The sequence below is a fragment of the Colletotrichum fructicola genome (genome assembly GCF_000319635.2).
Source record: "Colletotrichum fructicola Nara gc5 chromosome Unknown KSG_Nara_v1_contig06, whole genome shotgun sequence".
Lineage (NCBI taxonomy): Eukaryota > Fungi > Ascomycota > Sordariomycetes > Glomerellales > Glomerellaceae > Colletotrichum > Colletotrichum fructicola.
This window is the reverse complement of record NW_027094056.1, coordinates 4,418,528-4,433,932: the sequence shown is the minus strand read 5'-3', so window position 1 is coordinate 4,433,932 and position 15,405 is coordinate 4,418,528. Positions and strand designations below refer to the sequence as shown.

The 15,405-nt window shown below is 51.1% G+C and overlaps 5 protein-coding genes across 5 annotated transcripts; 4 read left to right on the top strand and 1 right to left on the bottom strand.

Moving 5' to 3' along the window:
- Nucleotides 1-1,653: 1,653 nt before the first annotated feature.
- str3 (Siderophore iron transporter 3) lies at nt 1,654-3,582 on the top strand (the record flags this gene model as incomplete). The annotated part of the gene is made up of 1 exon (XM_032032617.1): nt 1,654-3,582. One exon carries the CDS (start codon nt 1,654-1,656, stop codon nt 3,580-3,582), a length of 1,929 nt encoding a protein of 642 aa, XP_031888015.1.
- Nucleotides 3,583-4,567: 985 nt separating this feature from the next.
- Nucleotides 4,568-6,741, top strand: freB-0 (Ferric/cupric reductase transmembrane component B; the record flags this gene model as incomplete). The annotated part of the gene is made up of 7 exons (XM_032032618.1): nt 4,568-4,732; nt 4,805-5,136; nt 5,200-5,249; nt 5,405-5,428; nt 5,479-5,540; nt 5,591-5,712; nt 5,766-6,741. 7 exons carry the CDS (start codon nt 4,568-4,570, stop codon nt 6,739-6,741), a joined length of 1,731 nt encoding a protein of 576 aa, XP_031888013.1.
- A 1,774-nt stretch (nt 6,742-8,515) lies between these two features.
- HET-E1-1 (Vegetative incompatibility protein HET-E-1) lies at nt 8,516-10,318 on the top strand (the record flags this gene model as incomplete). Its single annotated transcript, XM_066152539.1, has 2 exons — nt 8,516-9,557; nt 9,609-10,318. 2 exons carry the CDS (start codon nt 8,516-8,518, stop codon nt 10,316-10,318), a joined length of 1,752 nt encoding a protein of 583 aa, XP_066008106.1.
- A 138-nt stretch (nt 10,319-10,456) lies between these two features.
- CGGC5_v011508 (Ankyrin repeat domain-containing protein 50) lies at nt 10,457-12,530 on the top strand (the record flags this gene model as incomplete). Its single annotated transcript, XM_032032620.2, has 3 exons — nt 10,457-10,473; nt 10,526-10,757; nt 11,343-12,530. 3 exons carry the CDS (start codon nt 10,457-10,459, stop codon nt 12,528-12,530), a joined length of 1,437 nt encoding a protein of 478 aa, XP_031888020.2.
- A 797-nt stretch (nt 12,531-13,327) lies between these two features.
- Nucleotides 13,328-14,095, bottom strand: CGGC5_v011507 (uncharacterized protein; the record flags this gene model as incomplete). The annotated part of the gene is made up of 1 exon (XM_032032621.1): nt 13,328-14,095. The coding sequence occupies one exon, from the start codon at nt 14,093-14,095 to the stop codon at nt 13,328-13,330; it is 768 nt and encodes a 255-aa protein (XP_031888019.1).
- Nucleotides 14,096-15,405: the final 1,310 nt, after the last annotated feature.

Here is a 15,405-nt window from a genome sequence, read left to right as displayed (position 1 = left end):
TTTGTAGCCATTGCTACTAGTATGTTGCTCCTCTACGTTTGGACCGGCATGCATCAGCGCCCTTCTGCACGAGAACTGCGCCGTCTCAGCAGCCTTCATGGGACTCGTATCTATGAGCGCTTTGACAAATCGTTGTCAGTACTAACGACCTTGAAAGCGGTTGGTGCAATGGAGCATTGTCATGCATACTTGCTGCCCAAGCTGCATTTGGCAACATTATTCGCTTTAGCGCCGGGATTGAGAACAACATGAACTCGGTGAAGAGGATGCTCTACTACGCGTACAATATCGAACAAAAGCCTGCACACAACGTCAAACGCGTAGACAAGCGTCTCAAAAACCAAAGATAGCCAAGCAAAGGGCGTATCCTGTTTCAATCGTTTAGGCTCAGCTATCGACCCGGCTTGAGTCTGGCGCTCAAGAACTTGAATCTTGATATCCGTTCTGGTGAGCAAATCGGCATTGTCGGCCGGATTGTCGCGGGCAAGACTACTTGTAAGTCTTGGGAGGATACTGACCAGAGTCCACCGAGCGCAAGCTAACGATCGCCCATGGGTATTGCTCTTCTTAGACTCGCGAAGTCCACAGAGGGCCGAATTCTGATCGAGGACGTCTATATTCTCAAAGACACAGGGTAATTCATAGACATAACAATCATTATCAAAAGTATTCCGCTCATTCGTATCCGCCTGAGCCGCTTGGTGGACTAGGCACGCAAACCGTCAGCTTGGTACGAGCTACTGGTTTTGGCCACCACGCCCATCCTGTTTTCCGGGCACCAGCCCTTGAGCAACCCTGTCATGCCAAGGCCACCATGGAACTAGGGGGATGAAAACGTGAAGCCAGTACCAAGGTGCTAGCCGCCTGGCCCGCTCCGACAGATGCCCATCTTAATGTGTCGAGAAACATCTCTCGGAGAAGCGACTGCCTTCAGGGCATTCGGAGAGGATCCCGTCTTCCTAAGATTTCGGCCTAGACTCAGAGACTTCGAGTCGCCCGAATGGAATAGCAATGGTAAATACCAAGATGCACAGTCCCATCACACTGGGTACTTTGCCAAGGAAATGGGTAGTCTCCGCAGTTGCCCACCCGCCAGTAGGATGATCCCCTCACTCTAAAATATAGCCACCTGATTAGATGGCATGGTGCACTTTTAGTGGATAATACGTGCAAGGGTCTGAAAAGAATTCGGAAAAAAGAAAACCGAGCTTGTCTCTCTTCCCATGGGTCTAGGTGTGCTGCTGGTTCTGCCTCAACTGGCGTAGGAACCTACCGGGAGAATCTTTCCATTAGGCATGTCGCCCGTGAGATGTACCCACCGGGTCGAGTCGTCAAACCATTACACATTCTTAACCCCGACGACGGACCACTGTTCGTTGTCTAAGGGAATCCTTCGCTTCGGTTCGCAGTGGGGGGCAACTCGATCAGCGGCCTACTGCGCCATTCCAGATTCCACTGCCAAAAAGTCAGGCGAGGCGACAATAGATCAAGTATCGCTGTGATTGCAGAGTTTTCTGTCCTCTCTGCTCTTGCCTCGCTATCTGTTTCTTCTCCCCACCGTATTCTTGCTGTGCTGGCATTCATTGTCCTTTCTACCTCTGTGTAGTCTCGACCTCATCTCGGAACCTCCAGTTGCTCGACGCGTTGCCCAACATGTCGACGCCCGCTGTCGACGACAAACGTCCCAAGGGCCCCGAGCCCCAGCACGCTCCCGTGCAGAACGCCGCAACCGAGGACATGTTCGAGCCGACTGAGAAACCCAACTACGTCGCGTCCGACGACGAGAGCCCCAAGGCCATTGGCGTTGGCAGGGTCGAGGCATTCAATAAGGTTCTCTACCATTCCGGCAAAAAGGGCAAAGTTTTGCTCTGGCTGCTTGGTGCTTCCGTCGGCCTCACCATGTTCGCCTACGCCCTGGACATGGGCATTACGACCACGATCTTCGGCACGTTAGCGGCGTCAACATTCAAAGTCCACAGCCAACTCGGTACCGTCAACACCGCCAGCCAGATTATTCGTGCTATCAGCAAACCTTTTATCGGAAAGTTAGCAGATATCACGTCGCGACCTACAACATATGTCGTGATCCTTGCTTTCTATGCCGTAGGTTTTGTTGTTGCGGCGAGCGCACATACCTTCACATCTTATACGATCGGTATTTGCTTCACATCCGTCGGCAAGTCGGGCCTGGATCTTCTAAGTGACATTATTGTCGCCGACTTGACCCCTCTAGAATGGCGTGGCTTCTTCAGCGCTTGCCTATCTCTACCCTTCATTGTGACGGTTCCCGTTAATGGGTTTATCGCTGAGGGATTTTACGACGACTGGAGATGGGGTCTGGGGATGTTTGCGATTCTCGTACCAGTTCTTCTGGTCCCCGCTATCATGACCCTCTACGCCATGCAACGCCGCGGGGAGAAGGCAGGTATGGTCACCATGGCCGACTCCAAGAATGTTCGCACCGGCACTTCCGAAGCGACGCCCAAGAATTTGGTGTACTGGGCCAAGCTTGCATATCGCGGCCTGGTTGATATCGATATCATCGGCCTTATCCTCCTCGGCTTTGCCTTTTCCCTCATTCTCTTGCCAATTACCCTGGCCAAGAGCGCTGATGGCGGATGGAAGAACCCTAGTATGATCGCCATGATCGTCATAGGTTTCGTTATCCTCGTCGGCTTCGTCTTCTTCGAAGTATTCGTGGCTCCTAAGCCCTTGATGACGAAGCGTATTCTAAAGAATCGCGCCTTTATTGCGGGTGTGATTATTCATACTTTCAACCAGATGGCTTCATCCGTTCGCAACACCTACTTTTCGTCATACATCCTCATCATCAAAGATTGGACTACCTATCAATGGACTATCTTCCTTGGTATAACCACTATGGGCCTGTGTCTGGTTGGACCTGTCGTCGGTCTGGTTCACCGTATCTCCCATCGCTACAAAAGTCTCATGATTTTCGGAGCTGCTGCCAAAATCCTTGGCTATGGTCTCCTGATCCAACCGAGCGGGAAAATGACTCAAGATACAGCTCGCCTCGTGGCTGCACAGCTCATCTTTTGTCTTTCCTCCCTCAATGTGGTCGGTGCCCGCGTCGGTGTCCAAGCCTCCGTCCCCCACGACGATGTGGCCTCGCTTATTTCCATCATAACCCTGTGGTCTACCTTGGGATCCAGCATTGGCAGCGCCGTTGCGACAAGCATCTGGACGGAGCAGATGGTTGACCAGATGCACAAGGAGATGCCCGGCGTTTCGAGCAGCGTGATTACCAAGATATACGGCAACATCAAGACGCTCAAGAAATACAGCTTCAGCGACCCCATTCGTCAGGGTAGCGTACGCGCCTACGCTATTGTGAACGGGCACATCACCATCGCCTCCATCTGCCTGTCTTGTATCCCTCTCATTGCCTCTTTCTTCATGCCCAACTTCTATCTCGGCAAGCAGCAAAATGCCGTCAACAATAAGGGCCTCGATGGCGAGGTCGTTGACGTCCCGAACCAGCGCACAGCGAATGAAGCAGTCACTACTGAGCCAGAGCGCGCAACATTCTGGCAGAAAGTGCTGGCTTTGTATCGCAAGTAGTTTATGCTTGAATGGGATTTTCCCACGCGTTTCTGGACATGGTGGATGATTGGCAAATCGTTTGACGTACAGGAGGACTGGTGCAATCGCAGGATCTATTTCATTGTAGGAGGGTGGATTTGTTAAGAGAAACACTGAGATCTGTTCAATAAGACACAAATAATTATGTCGCTGCCATGCGACACTCTATCAGGCCAGTCCTTCATTCAACCCAGGCAACAGATGGTATTGTTTTGTTGGTGGTTTTTACGCTTTCTGAGCGTTCCTGTCACGTCAGCTCCAATGTCCTAGCACTACCCAGTAGCTGCCCAGTCGCCTTCACCCGGTGTCTGCCGCCTGTGATCACTGAAAGCCTGTTTACAGCGAGTATCTGAAGCCATCGTTTCGTGGTTTCGTATCATACGAACATGGAGTTTCCATCCTCACTTGAGATCAAATTTAACCCGAAAAACGCATAAAAAATGTTCACAAAATGAATTGCGCGATACCACTTACCCATTGAATCCTACAAATAACTGTAAAGGGGTGTCATTAGCTGAGTGATGCACACGTGATGTGTTGGGCCCACAATCCTTCGTTATCTGATCATCTGATAAATACCCGCTCATCCGTCCTGAGTTTGAATACTTCACCCGCCACATTTCTGGTTCCCAACCTCTTAGACCACGACTTGTAAAGCATTCTGGGCCATTCAGTAAACATGCGATACTGGCAGCTAGATAGTGTATTATGCTTCATTGTCATAATCTTCTTTATTTCTACCCAAGCAGCTGCCTCTGAAGCGTACGACAGGTTGTGCGGGACAGCCTGTCGAAAGACCTTCCGGACGATTCGATTTTCAGATGCCCCGACTGGGGCATTTTTTGCCGTGCAAGAGTGCACTAGCCATTTATACCAGCGATCACTGTACTTATGCTGGGATTTGTATTGCTCCAAAGAGATTTGGGTTGCAGAGTCTAAGAGCCTGAACCGTTCATGTCAAGACATGGACGGTTCACATTTTCCCCCACGCGACATCATCAATGACATTACAGACGAAGACATCGCTCAAATTGCCAGGTTCAATGAGACGAGCCCAGACCGTGCCCAGCGCGTCGACGTGCTAATGCTGCCGTCACAATCCTACTACGAACTTTGGGCCCGGACGCTGGTTAGTTATTTCCTCACTGCAAACACTCATCCTAGAAATCTAGAAGGAGACAGCTCACTCACAACGATCCAGGACGCACACGATTATATTTGGGATCAGCACTTCAACTACGGTTCGGCGATGGGGATGTTCTGGACGGTGGTTATCACAGTGGGCATAGCAAACCGGGCACTCATGCACTGGGGCCCCTCTTTCGCGCCATCACACGCCCGCCGACGTCCCAGCAGCTTATGGCTCAAGCGCACGATTTTGACGCCAGCGACGTTTGGTCGGCGCTGTGTGCAAGACTTCGGAGGTTGGGGTACCTTACCTCCACGCGTGCAGACATTAACACTGATGCTGTTTCTTCTTCTAAACATGACGTGCACCGTTTGCGGGTATAGGATATTCGAAGGTTACGGCTTGTGAGTTCTACCGAGTACCGTTATCCTGTCATCTGAGTTGATACTGACGACACAAACTCGAAGCTATCCTTCCATCACGATGCAAATCCTTCGCCATGTTTCCGATAGAACTGGTATTTGTCTTTCGCCAACTTTCCTCTAATTTGGCTGTTCGGGATGAGGAACAATCTCGTCATCTGGCTCACAGGCTGGGGCTTTAAAACATACAATAATTTCCACCACTGGGTAGCCCGGGTCGCGACCCTGCAAGCCATAATTCACTCTACAGGCTATACAGTTCTCATCTTCCGGAGTAAGATCATATGTGAAGTCATGAAACGCATCGTTACTGATCTTTCTCAGGAGGCGGTTGGGATTACTTTTGGCGAATGTGTGACTTGACCTATTGGTGGACGGGTGAAATGGTGAGTTACTTCGCCAAATACTAGTTTCCGCGCAGCTGACTCTCTGATAGGCCACAATACTTATGTGCTTGCTTGTTGGTTCATCCGCCTTCTGGTTTCGGCGTCGACAATACGAGCTCTTCCTTATGCTTCACATTGCCCTGTCAGTCTTGATACTCATGACAATGCTAGGGTTAATTCCGTGCTGCAACCGGACGAGGAACGGCAAACTGACAACGTTTGAAGGCTTGTTTCGATTTTCAAAGGCGATTACGATCCTCTTGTATGGGTTCCAGCGATGATATGGCTATTAGACCGTGTCATTCGCGGGGCTCAGATCGTGGCCTTCAGCCCACGGTTCTGGAACGCATGGGCTCTGGTCACCTACAACGAGGATGCTCACATGATTCGAGTCGTCGTCCCAATCTCCTCGAGTCTTTATACCATTGAACCCGGCACGTTTTACTATCTCATGGTGCTGAATACGTGGAACTTTTGGGAGAGCCACCCGTTCACCGTGGCGTCAGTATCTGAGTCAGCTGAATGCGGCGAGTCGTTGGGAGAGAGCTCACCTCTTCTAGACCACAGGGCCGCTTCTTCCGAGGACACCAGAGCCAGAACATTTGGGTCCGGGCGGCAAATGACTTTTTTGATTCGACCATACGACAGCTTCACCTCGCGGCTGAAGGACTACGCCGAGACCGAGAAATCAAAGCCAGCCAGAGTACTTGTGGCGCTTGACGGTCCGTACGGAAAGGCCCTCCCTCTGGAGCGGTTCAGCAAGGTGCTCTTTGTGGTAGGGGGCAGTGGAATTGCGGTACCGCTCTCATACCTCAAGAAACTCACAACGTCTTGTTCCCGACCCAAGCTAATCGAAATTCACTGGGCAATACGACAGGTGGGATTGGCCGTCGACGTACTCACTCACGAGTTGAAGAACATCTCAAGTTATGGGCAGGTAAAAATTCACGTCTATGTGACTACCATGGACAACAGAAGGATTGACGATCAGGCCACATATCGCCTCGCGGAGTGGAAATTTCACAGGTTAAACGTTGAAAAAGTCATTCAAGCCATCTTAAATACCGGAGAGGAGGGTAGTTTGGCGGTAGTCGCAAGTGGTCCAGGGAGGATGGCGGATGAAAGTAGACGCGCGGTCGCAGTCAGGATGGTATTTTCTGAGCCCCGCATAGAATACTTCGAGGAGAGCGTTCAGTGGTGAACGCAGATAACATAATAATACATACGGTACCGAATCCAAGACTTACGACTCTCATTTCAGGAGTGACGAGGGCGACTGCATCGAACGTAAGGCCTATGATTCCAACACCATACAAAATTCAGAGACAATAAGAAATTTACCACTACCTGCGAACTCAGAAATAGCAAATTAGGAGTCTTATGGTTTCTCCGTGGATACACAGGGGAAGCCGCTCCGCGATTGCTTTTCTCATCACTGTTCTCGTGGCGGTGTGTACAAAGGTAGCTGAGCGACTCCGTCGCGAAGTGCTTAAAGCACATGGGAACTCAGACGAGGGATCACGAGAGTCTCATGCGTTTCCCAGCGAAGGGGCACGCTGTTCCGTAGTTGCTGTTCTTCGTCATTGTTCCCAGAAGGTGCCGCCGCGACTTCTAAGGAAGGACTGGGCCCAACTTCCTTCGGTCGTAGAACACGGCTGCTACCGTGCCGATGGCAGGTATGAATCCCCCGTTCTTCCCTCGACCACAGCCTGCAGCATCACCTGCCTTCTCTGCAGACGAAGGTATGCCTACATCAATCCAAAATGTGTGGAAAATCATCACCCAATGATGGACCAACAAGAATAGGTACAATAGGACCTGAGCAAGCAACTAAGTTGCAAAGTGCTAAAAACACTTGAAAGGTCTGAGGGCTCGACTCGCCCCGAGCAGGGGAGTTGCTTTTTTATGTATTTCCTTTTTGGCAAAGTTTTTCGCCTTTGGGGCTGTCAAGGTGCAACCGGTGGCAAAATGTTCGCCGCATTTGCGTTTCCACCCCTATGGACTTCTGAGCGAGACTTACCTAGATGTCGGCGGAAAAAATGGAGACATCGCCATTCTCCATGAAGAAATCGAACGAAATCCTTCAAAATGAACGGGTTTCATCTGGGGGAACCATTCGACCATTGAGCCTTGCGCAACGGCAATCGTTGGCCTGCGGTGGCAGGCAGGAAGCGACGGCCGGGAGAAGGAGAGGCAGCTGGTCCTGCTGCTCTGGTGCAGACATCGTGGCTGCCAAGGTTGGTGGCGATGCAGAAGAAGGCTAGCCACGGCAGTCACCTCTGCGGCTCCTACCCACACGGTAAGATGAGGTAATCGGATGGGCAAGTACATAGTTAGGCAAGAAGACCACAGCTGGACGCTGAAGTTAAGCCTCGGCTTGTTCTCGGATTGAGTGCCAGATCGATCACCGCCAAAGCGTCAAGTGACCAATACCTGGGGGAGTATCAGACAGGGGATTCGGAGTTTGAATTCATCTTGCTGTGCAGCGATCAGGCTGAGCTGCATACTTACATTTTGGGGTGACCGCAAGATATCCAAAACCGTTGAAAGATGCAGGACGGCGACAAATCGCAGTGTCTCGCCGAATCACAGCCCAAAGCTCTGCCCCATCAATCATGCATTGTACGAGAGTGGTTGGTTGGAGTGCGGCACGAGAACAGCCTGAGCCGTCATGGAGCCAATCAATCCCTTGACTACTCATGCGGCCGCTAAGCAGCCAGGCACCTCCTATCAGGCCAGCAGACGAATCAGTTTGAAGTTTGGCTATATCGAAGCAAGGGGGTGACGGCCTGTGGAAGTAGAAATACTCACGGGCGCTGGCCCACAATCTTCCACTCAATCTTCCGTTCCTAGAAGTCCTAGATCATTTGCAACAGTTTTTTTTTTACCTCCGTCTACACCTGAAGCTCCGCGCATGATGCACAGCCGTGAGTGTAGACGCCATGGCGGACTCAACCACACTTCCCACGTACAAAATGTACACGATCGGTTGGATCGTTGCTCTAGACAATGAACTGACAGCCGCGCTCGCCATGCTTGATGAGACACACGAGCAGCCAGAAGACTTCGAGCAGAACAACAAAGACAGCAACACCTACTCGTGGGGCCAGATTGGGGATCACAAAATCGTCATTGCATCACTCGGCGCGGGGAGTTACGGCCTGGTCTCGGCGGCAACGACTGCAACGTGCATGGCCACTTCGCTCCCACATCTACAAATCGGTCTTATGGTCGGGATTGGCGCAGGAGTTCCCAGCTTTGAGAATGACGTTCGCCTTGGTGATGTCGTCGTTAGCCAGCCTAGGGACGGGCATTCTGGAGTCGTTCAGTACGACCTAGGCAAGATGAGAGAGAACGGTCATTTCCAGCGTGTCGGCGCCCTGGCCCCTCCTCCTGATGTTCTTCTCAAAGTCTTGAACAAGCTGAAAGCGGAGCAGCGGTTGAAGGGATCCAAATTGCCACAAATCCTGTCTCAAGCTATTCAAAAATATCCCACACTAGCAAAACCGAAGGGGAAAGACCCTGCATTCGTCTACCAAGGTTCGGAAAACGATCGACTGTTTGAATCAACGACATTGCACATTTCTGGCGAAAGGTCTTCTCGAAATCTTTCTGGGGGAACAAAACGCCGCAAAATCGGTGACAGCAAATCTTGCGCCCACTGCGACGCCGAAGGCGAGATCGAGCGAGAAAATCGCCCGAGTGAAGACCCCGAGATCCATTATGGGACCATTGCTTCTGGAAATTTGGTCATCAAGGATGGGGCTTTTCGAGATCAAATGACACAACAACTTGGATCAGACGTTCTTTGCTATGAGATGGAGGCGGCTGCATTGATGAATAACTTCCCCTGTCTCGTCATCAGAGGGATCTGCGACTATGCCGATACCCACAAGAATGACCGATGGCAAAATTATGCAGCGATTGTTGCTGCTGCATATACGAGAGAACTTCTGGAAGCTATAGAGGTCAATGGCGTAGAGAAAGCTGAAAGGATTCGGGAAGTCATGGCCTCAGGTCCGTTCCCAGATACCATCACATTTTGAACTAATACTCATGCTGTACAAGTGTCCCGCGGCGTTTCCCGCATTGAATCAAGAACAAAAGATACACAGAAAGCAGTTCAAAGCATAACTGATCAAAAGCTGCTTGAGGAGATCGTCACCTGGCTTGGTGCGCCAAATCCTTCCGGAAATCAGCGAGATGCATTCGAACAGCGCCACATTGGCACTGGCAAGTGGCTTTTAGAGTCTGAAGAGTATACACGATGGAAGGCGGCACCTGCTTCGTCGTTTTGGTTATATGGAATGCCAGGTTCCGGCAAAACAGTACTCAGCTCAATCATAATCAACGACCTCGAAAGCAGCGAAACACACGGTCGGCACCTTCTTTCTTTCTACTTCACCTTTGCGGATTCTGCGAAGCAGTCGCTTGATGGAGCAATACGGTCGCTCATCTGGCAGCTTTTCACGAAGAGTGCGGCCGCCAAAATGCGCCTTGCAATAGCATATGATTCTAAATGTTCGAAAGGCTCAAAGCAGCCCAGCACTGGCATGCTTCGGGAGATCCTGAAAGAGATGATCGGAGATTCTGACGAAGTATGGATTGTGCTGGATGCACTTGATGAGTGCCAACTCAGAAGTACTCTCGCCAATAAAGGTCTGCTTGAATGGCTTCAACATCTCCTGGACCACAAACACGCCAACCTCCACGTGGCAGTCACTAGCCGTCCCGAGCTCAGGATTAAATTGGTCCTGAACGCATGCATTTCGACATAAATATGTCTACAATCCAGGGAGGTTGACAAGGATATACGAAGATTCATTGACACTACTACTACTGTCAGCGGCTGGAATGCCTTGAGAGATTGGACAGATTATGAAGATGTCCAAGATGAAATCAGGGATCATTTGACGATGAACGCCCATGGAATGTAAAGAAAAACATTGTTGTCCTCCGTTGCTTCGTGCTAACATGCTCTAAAGGTTCCGCTGGGTCACATGCCAACTTTATGCTCTCGAACCTCTCTTGGGTACCAGAGACCACGATGCCCTCAGAAAGACATTGAAATCACTGCCGGCAACATTAGACGAGACTTATGCCAGGATTATCAGAAACACCCCCGAGGCGCTTCGGGAAAAGGCGCAGAGAGTTCTCTATTTCTTACTCTACTCAGAAGCACCACTTCTTGCTGAAGAGGCATCCGAGATCACCAAAGTGTGTCCAGAAAATCAGCGATTCATGCGGAGGACGAATACTTCTATAAAGCCGAACCTGGAAGCAATTTCGGTCTATTGTCCTAACTTGGTCAAATTTGTCACAGAAACCTCCCCGTTTGGCGAGAAAGTTGAAGTTCTTCAACTCTCACATTTTTCTGTCAAGGAATATCTTTTGTCTGAGCGATTAAAGCAACAGACATTTTAGTCTTTTGAAGAGGCCTTTGGCAAGGCGTCGATGGCAGAGATCTGTTTGGCGTACCTATTGGAGATGAAAAAAGTCCAACCATTGAACGAAGTTCAGTCTTCTTACCCGCTAGCACCACACGCTGCATGCTTTTGGGCTGTTTACGCCGGCCAGGCTGACAACAAGATGCGCGTCAGGTTTATCAAGGAGTTTCTCGATGACCCAAGCTGTCAGGAAGTATATTACCAACTTCGTCATCCTAGGCGCAGGCACATGAGTCTCCTGTCATCAGACTTCCATGTCCAACGGCAGCTGGAAGACCGGGACTCTCAACGTGAGCCCCTACTGTATCACTTTGCATTCCATGGTGTTTTGTCTGCAGTCAAGCTAATTCTTCAGATGGATGTAAATGCTGTCATTGTCAATGCTGAGGGCGGTCATTACGGCAACGCTCTTCAAGCTGCCGCTTTCCAAGGTTACGCTAACATTGTGTCACACCTTCTCAAAGGAGGAGCAAATGTCGATGCCCAGGGTGGCCAATACAAGACCGCTCTAGCTGCTGCTGTAGAGGCATCTCATGAAGATGTTACCAAGATTCTTCTCAATTGGGACGCCAATGTCAACAATGGCCAGGATATTCTCTTAACAGCTGTTCTAAATCGCAAGACCAGCATTGTCGGGTTGCTTATTGGCAAGAGCGCTAATGTCAGTCGGGAGGCTTTCAAGTGGGCATGCCAAATCGGAAACCTGACTACGATACATCTACTGCTCAAGAACATTCAGAGCACTGACACCATCAATTACTGCAGCAAACGTCTGCATGACGCCTGTAAACGAGGTTATTACGACGTGGTTCAAACGCTGATCAGAAGCAAAGCCAACGTTAATGCAAGAGACTGGCATGGTCTTAGCGCGCTTTACTATGCGGCTTCACACAATCACGTTAAGATTGTGAAATTGCTGCTTGAAAATGGGGCAAGTTTCAACCAGGAGGATGAAGAATTTGAGAAGGATCCCTTCTATGCCTCGTGTACAAACCGAGCCATGGAAACCATGAGCATTCTTTTGATGAAAGACCCGGACCCATTGTTTTTCGATGAGGCTCTTGAATCGGCGTCATACAGCGCTGACATCGAAGTGCTTGAACTTCTTTTGAAGACTGCCAAGAGGGAACAGCAAAATCAAACAAATCCCGTTGTTTTGGCTCAAGCTATGTATAACGCGATACTCTCATTGCATGAAGGATGCGATACAGTCTTGAGACTATTGCTTCAACATGGCGCAGACGTCGACGCCATTGCCGGCGACGCCGGCAAGAACACCACCATGCTCTGTTGTGCAGCGTTGTGGCTTCAAGATGACGAAAGGAAGGCCAAAGCGATGGTCGTTATTGAAGTGCTTCTCGAACACCATGCGAATGTCAACAAGGGCCACACTTTCCTTGGGACTCCCCTGAATATGGCGATGAGGGCAAAGAATTACAAACTAGTTAACATTCTGTTGGCAAAGGGCGCAAAGTGGACGCCATATTTCGGGATGTGCATGCAGCATACAGCATATAGGCGCAAGCTTGAGGAGGTGAAGTGAAAATATGTTGGTTTCACCGGAAAGAACGAAAATGAATGGGCCATGGGTTGCTGTCATGTTGAGGACTTTTCGAGCCCGTTCAGTAGGGTTTTCAAAATAGGGGAAGAAGCAGTGTCAATCAGTGCCCAGTCCAGTAGCTTCGCAGTATACATGCCTAGGAGTCCGGAATAGCTGTCCGCGTCGAGCCCGACTGTAGCCGCCATACCATTGTGGCTGTTAGCCTCGTTGGCTCGGGCTGAAGGGGCAAGTCGGACGTCGTTGCAGTACAAGTTGCAGGGTAAAGTCACAGTAGCTGGCCAGAGGCCGATGATGGCTGTAGATAGAGGATCAAAATCACAGCCACAGCAGATGCACTGAATCTACTAGCAGCTGGATCATTCGATATCACTAGGAACTTTACACGGATCATAGCCGCCTTGGAACAGCATATTTCAGGCGTTGTTTCCATGTTGTGGGTGTGTCTGTCACTCCAGAACAGAAAGCGTTTCGTCAACATTGAGCAAGAGATTGAGTGAACCACAGTGAGACTAGCTATCAGTGCCACATGAATTACCGTCTTCTGTAATAATAAAATGAAATTCACAATTGAGCTGCGTTCTTTACTGCGCAAACTGGATCCTAGTGAAAATGTTCTCCTTGAAACCCTAGAAGGCACGCTGTGCCATGGACAAATATGATAGCACTATTCTCTTTATTTGACTAAGTTTCCAACCTGAAGCACAAGCTAAACAAGCTGTAAGATTCTCTACTAGTCCTACTAAAGTCCTTGAAGCTGTCTCTTGTACATTCAGACAACCTCATTCCGACGAATCACTCCCAACCAGAGTCCACCCCGCAACACCAACTCCCAACTCGCCCTCCACAATACCGACCACCTTCCTCAACATACTCAGCATCTCCTGCGTACAAAGCACCCGCACAAGCCCCTCCTCCCCCATCCTCCTCAGCCTCTCCCGTACCGCGACCACAGCATCCAGTTCACTCCCCTCAGGCTCTCCGACAGCAGCAACAACCGCCGCGTCAACACGCCCCGCGACCTCGTCCGCAAGACTATCCAGCACCGCAATCCGGACATCCTTGACGAAGCGCGAGCGCTCGAACTCGAAGTTGTCGTGAACGGCGGCCTGGATCTGGGACTGCAGGGTGTTGGCGGCTTGCAGAGTCTGAAGGTACCGGCGGTCTGGTGAGGTGTAGGCCCCGTTGCGCATCTTGAGGTCGCCTTCTGTGTCGAAGGAGCGCTTGGAAGCTGTGGAGGAGGGAGTTCGCTTCGAGGGCGTCGAGGCGAGGGTGCGGCGAGCGGAAGGTGAAGGGGTCTTGGGGGAGGAAGCCTCTGGAGTTTTGAAATCCGGAGTTGAGCGAGGGGGAGTTTGAGGGGTCCGTTGTGAGGGTGGTGTTTTCGGAGGGGAGGGTTGGGAGTCAGGTTCGGCGATGATTTCGAAGGAGGTGCGGCGGGGGAGGAGGGGGAGGTTGAGGAAGTTGAAGGGGGGGAGGGTTTGTGTGATGTTGGTGAAGGGGTCTTCTGGAAGGCGGCAGGTGGGTTTGGTGGTAGACTTAGCGGGAGGCATCGTGCTGGTTTGCTGGTTAGCAGAATCTGGATTTGAACGGAGGACGGAGTCTGAAGGTCGTTAGTTCTTGATATTGATGATAGCAACATTGTTGGTCCGGCATCTTGATGCTATATAAACCCCGTTCACACATATCTTGGATATCACGGCGTCGAGTTGAAAACAGTCACGCATCGCGAGAAACGCATCGTGAGATTCACTTCAGAATGCCAGTCACTCAGACTGGGACAGCAAGCCTGAGCTCTCAGCAATTTGTTCAGTAATCTCAAATTGGGGACAGGACGGCTTGACTCAAGCACCTGCGTGGATCACTCAATCCTTCCGAACTTCTTCCGGAACTCCCATGAGAAACAAGCCTGGCCAGCCGTTGGGCAGCGTGGCCACGTCATTCTCAATCCATAGGGTAGATCAGTGACATGCAAATTGCTGACTCGTCAGAAAATCGGCGTCGTTGTTTGGGCGCGTCCAGCCAGCGGCTGACTTGGAACCACAATGCCAACCTCCAGTCCCCCACTCGCTTCGCAGAAGTTCCACCCAGGGGTTGACGAGGGACAAGAAAAAAAAAAGCTGCATTTGATGACAGCTTCGGCTAAGCAAACAGCCGTTTGCCACGCGGAAATCCGTCAAGTTGTGTGAGTCGCTTGACTCCCCTCGCCGACTTCCGAGGTATAGAAAAGGGATGAACTTGTCCGCCCACCCGACCGGCCGAACTGAACCGGCCGACAGCGTTTGCAGGTGTGTGTTCGTAGGGCAGGTAAAGACCGGACGGCGGGAATAGGCTAGACTGGCGCGGACTGCTGCAGGGTCCTGTCAGTGCACAGATGCGGGCGGATGAGATCCTGCAGGCAGACGGGCGGAAGGCCCTCCGCGTGTTGATGGTGTGCTGGCTTGCGCCCGTGGTTGTTGGCGCTGGGCTGCACAGCTCATCTGCGAATGTACGTCTGCGACATGTGGTGCAGTCGGTTGCTGCAGTTTTGGGCAATCCGCTCGCATTCTGCCCCTCCTCTTCCGAACACGAGCAGCAGCGAGCAGCGGCGTTCATGCCCAGCCGCTGTGTCGGCGATCATTGAGGCAGGCTGGGGCCGGGAGCGCCGGCTTCTGGACTTGGGATTCGCCGTTTAGATGTGAACAGCGCAGTACCTCTGAGCTCGGCAGCTGAAAAGCGAGGAGGGGCATGTCGGGGTTTGAAAATTTGCGGTCTGGGAGTGCGACTGCATTGCGAACTCCAGTGCGTATTGCCCTCTTAGAATCTCGGAATTGATGCCATGTTTCCAGATCAACACAATCTCCTCCTTGAAGCGACAGGAAAG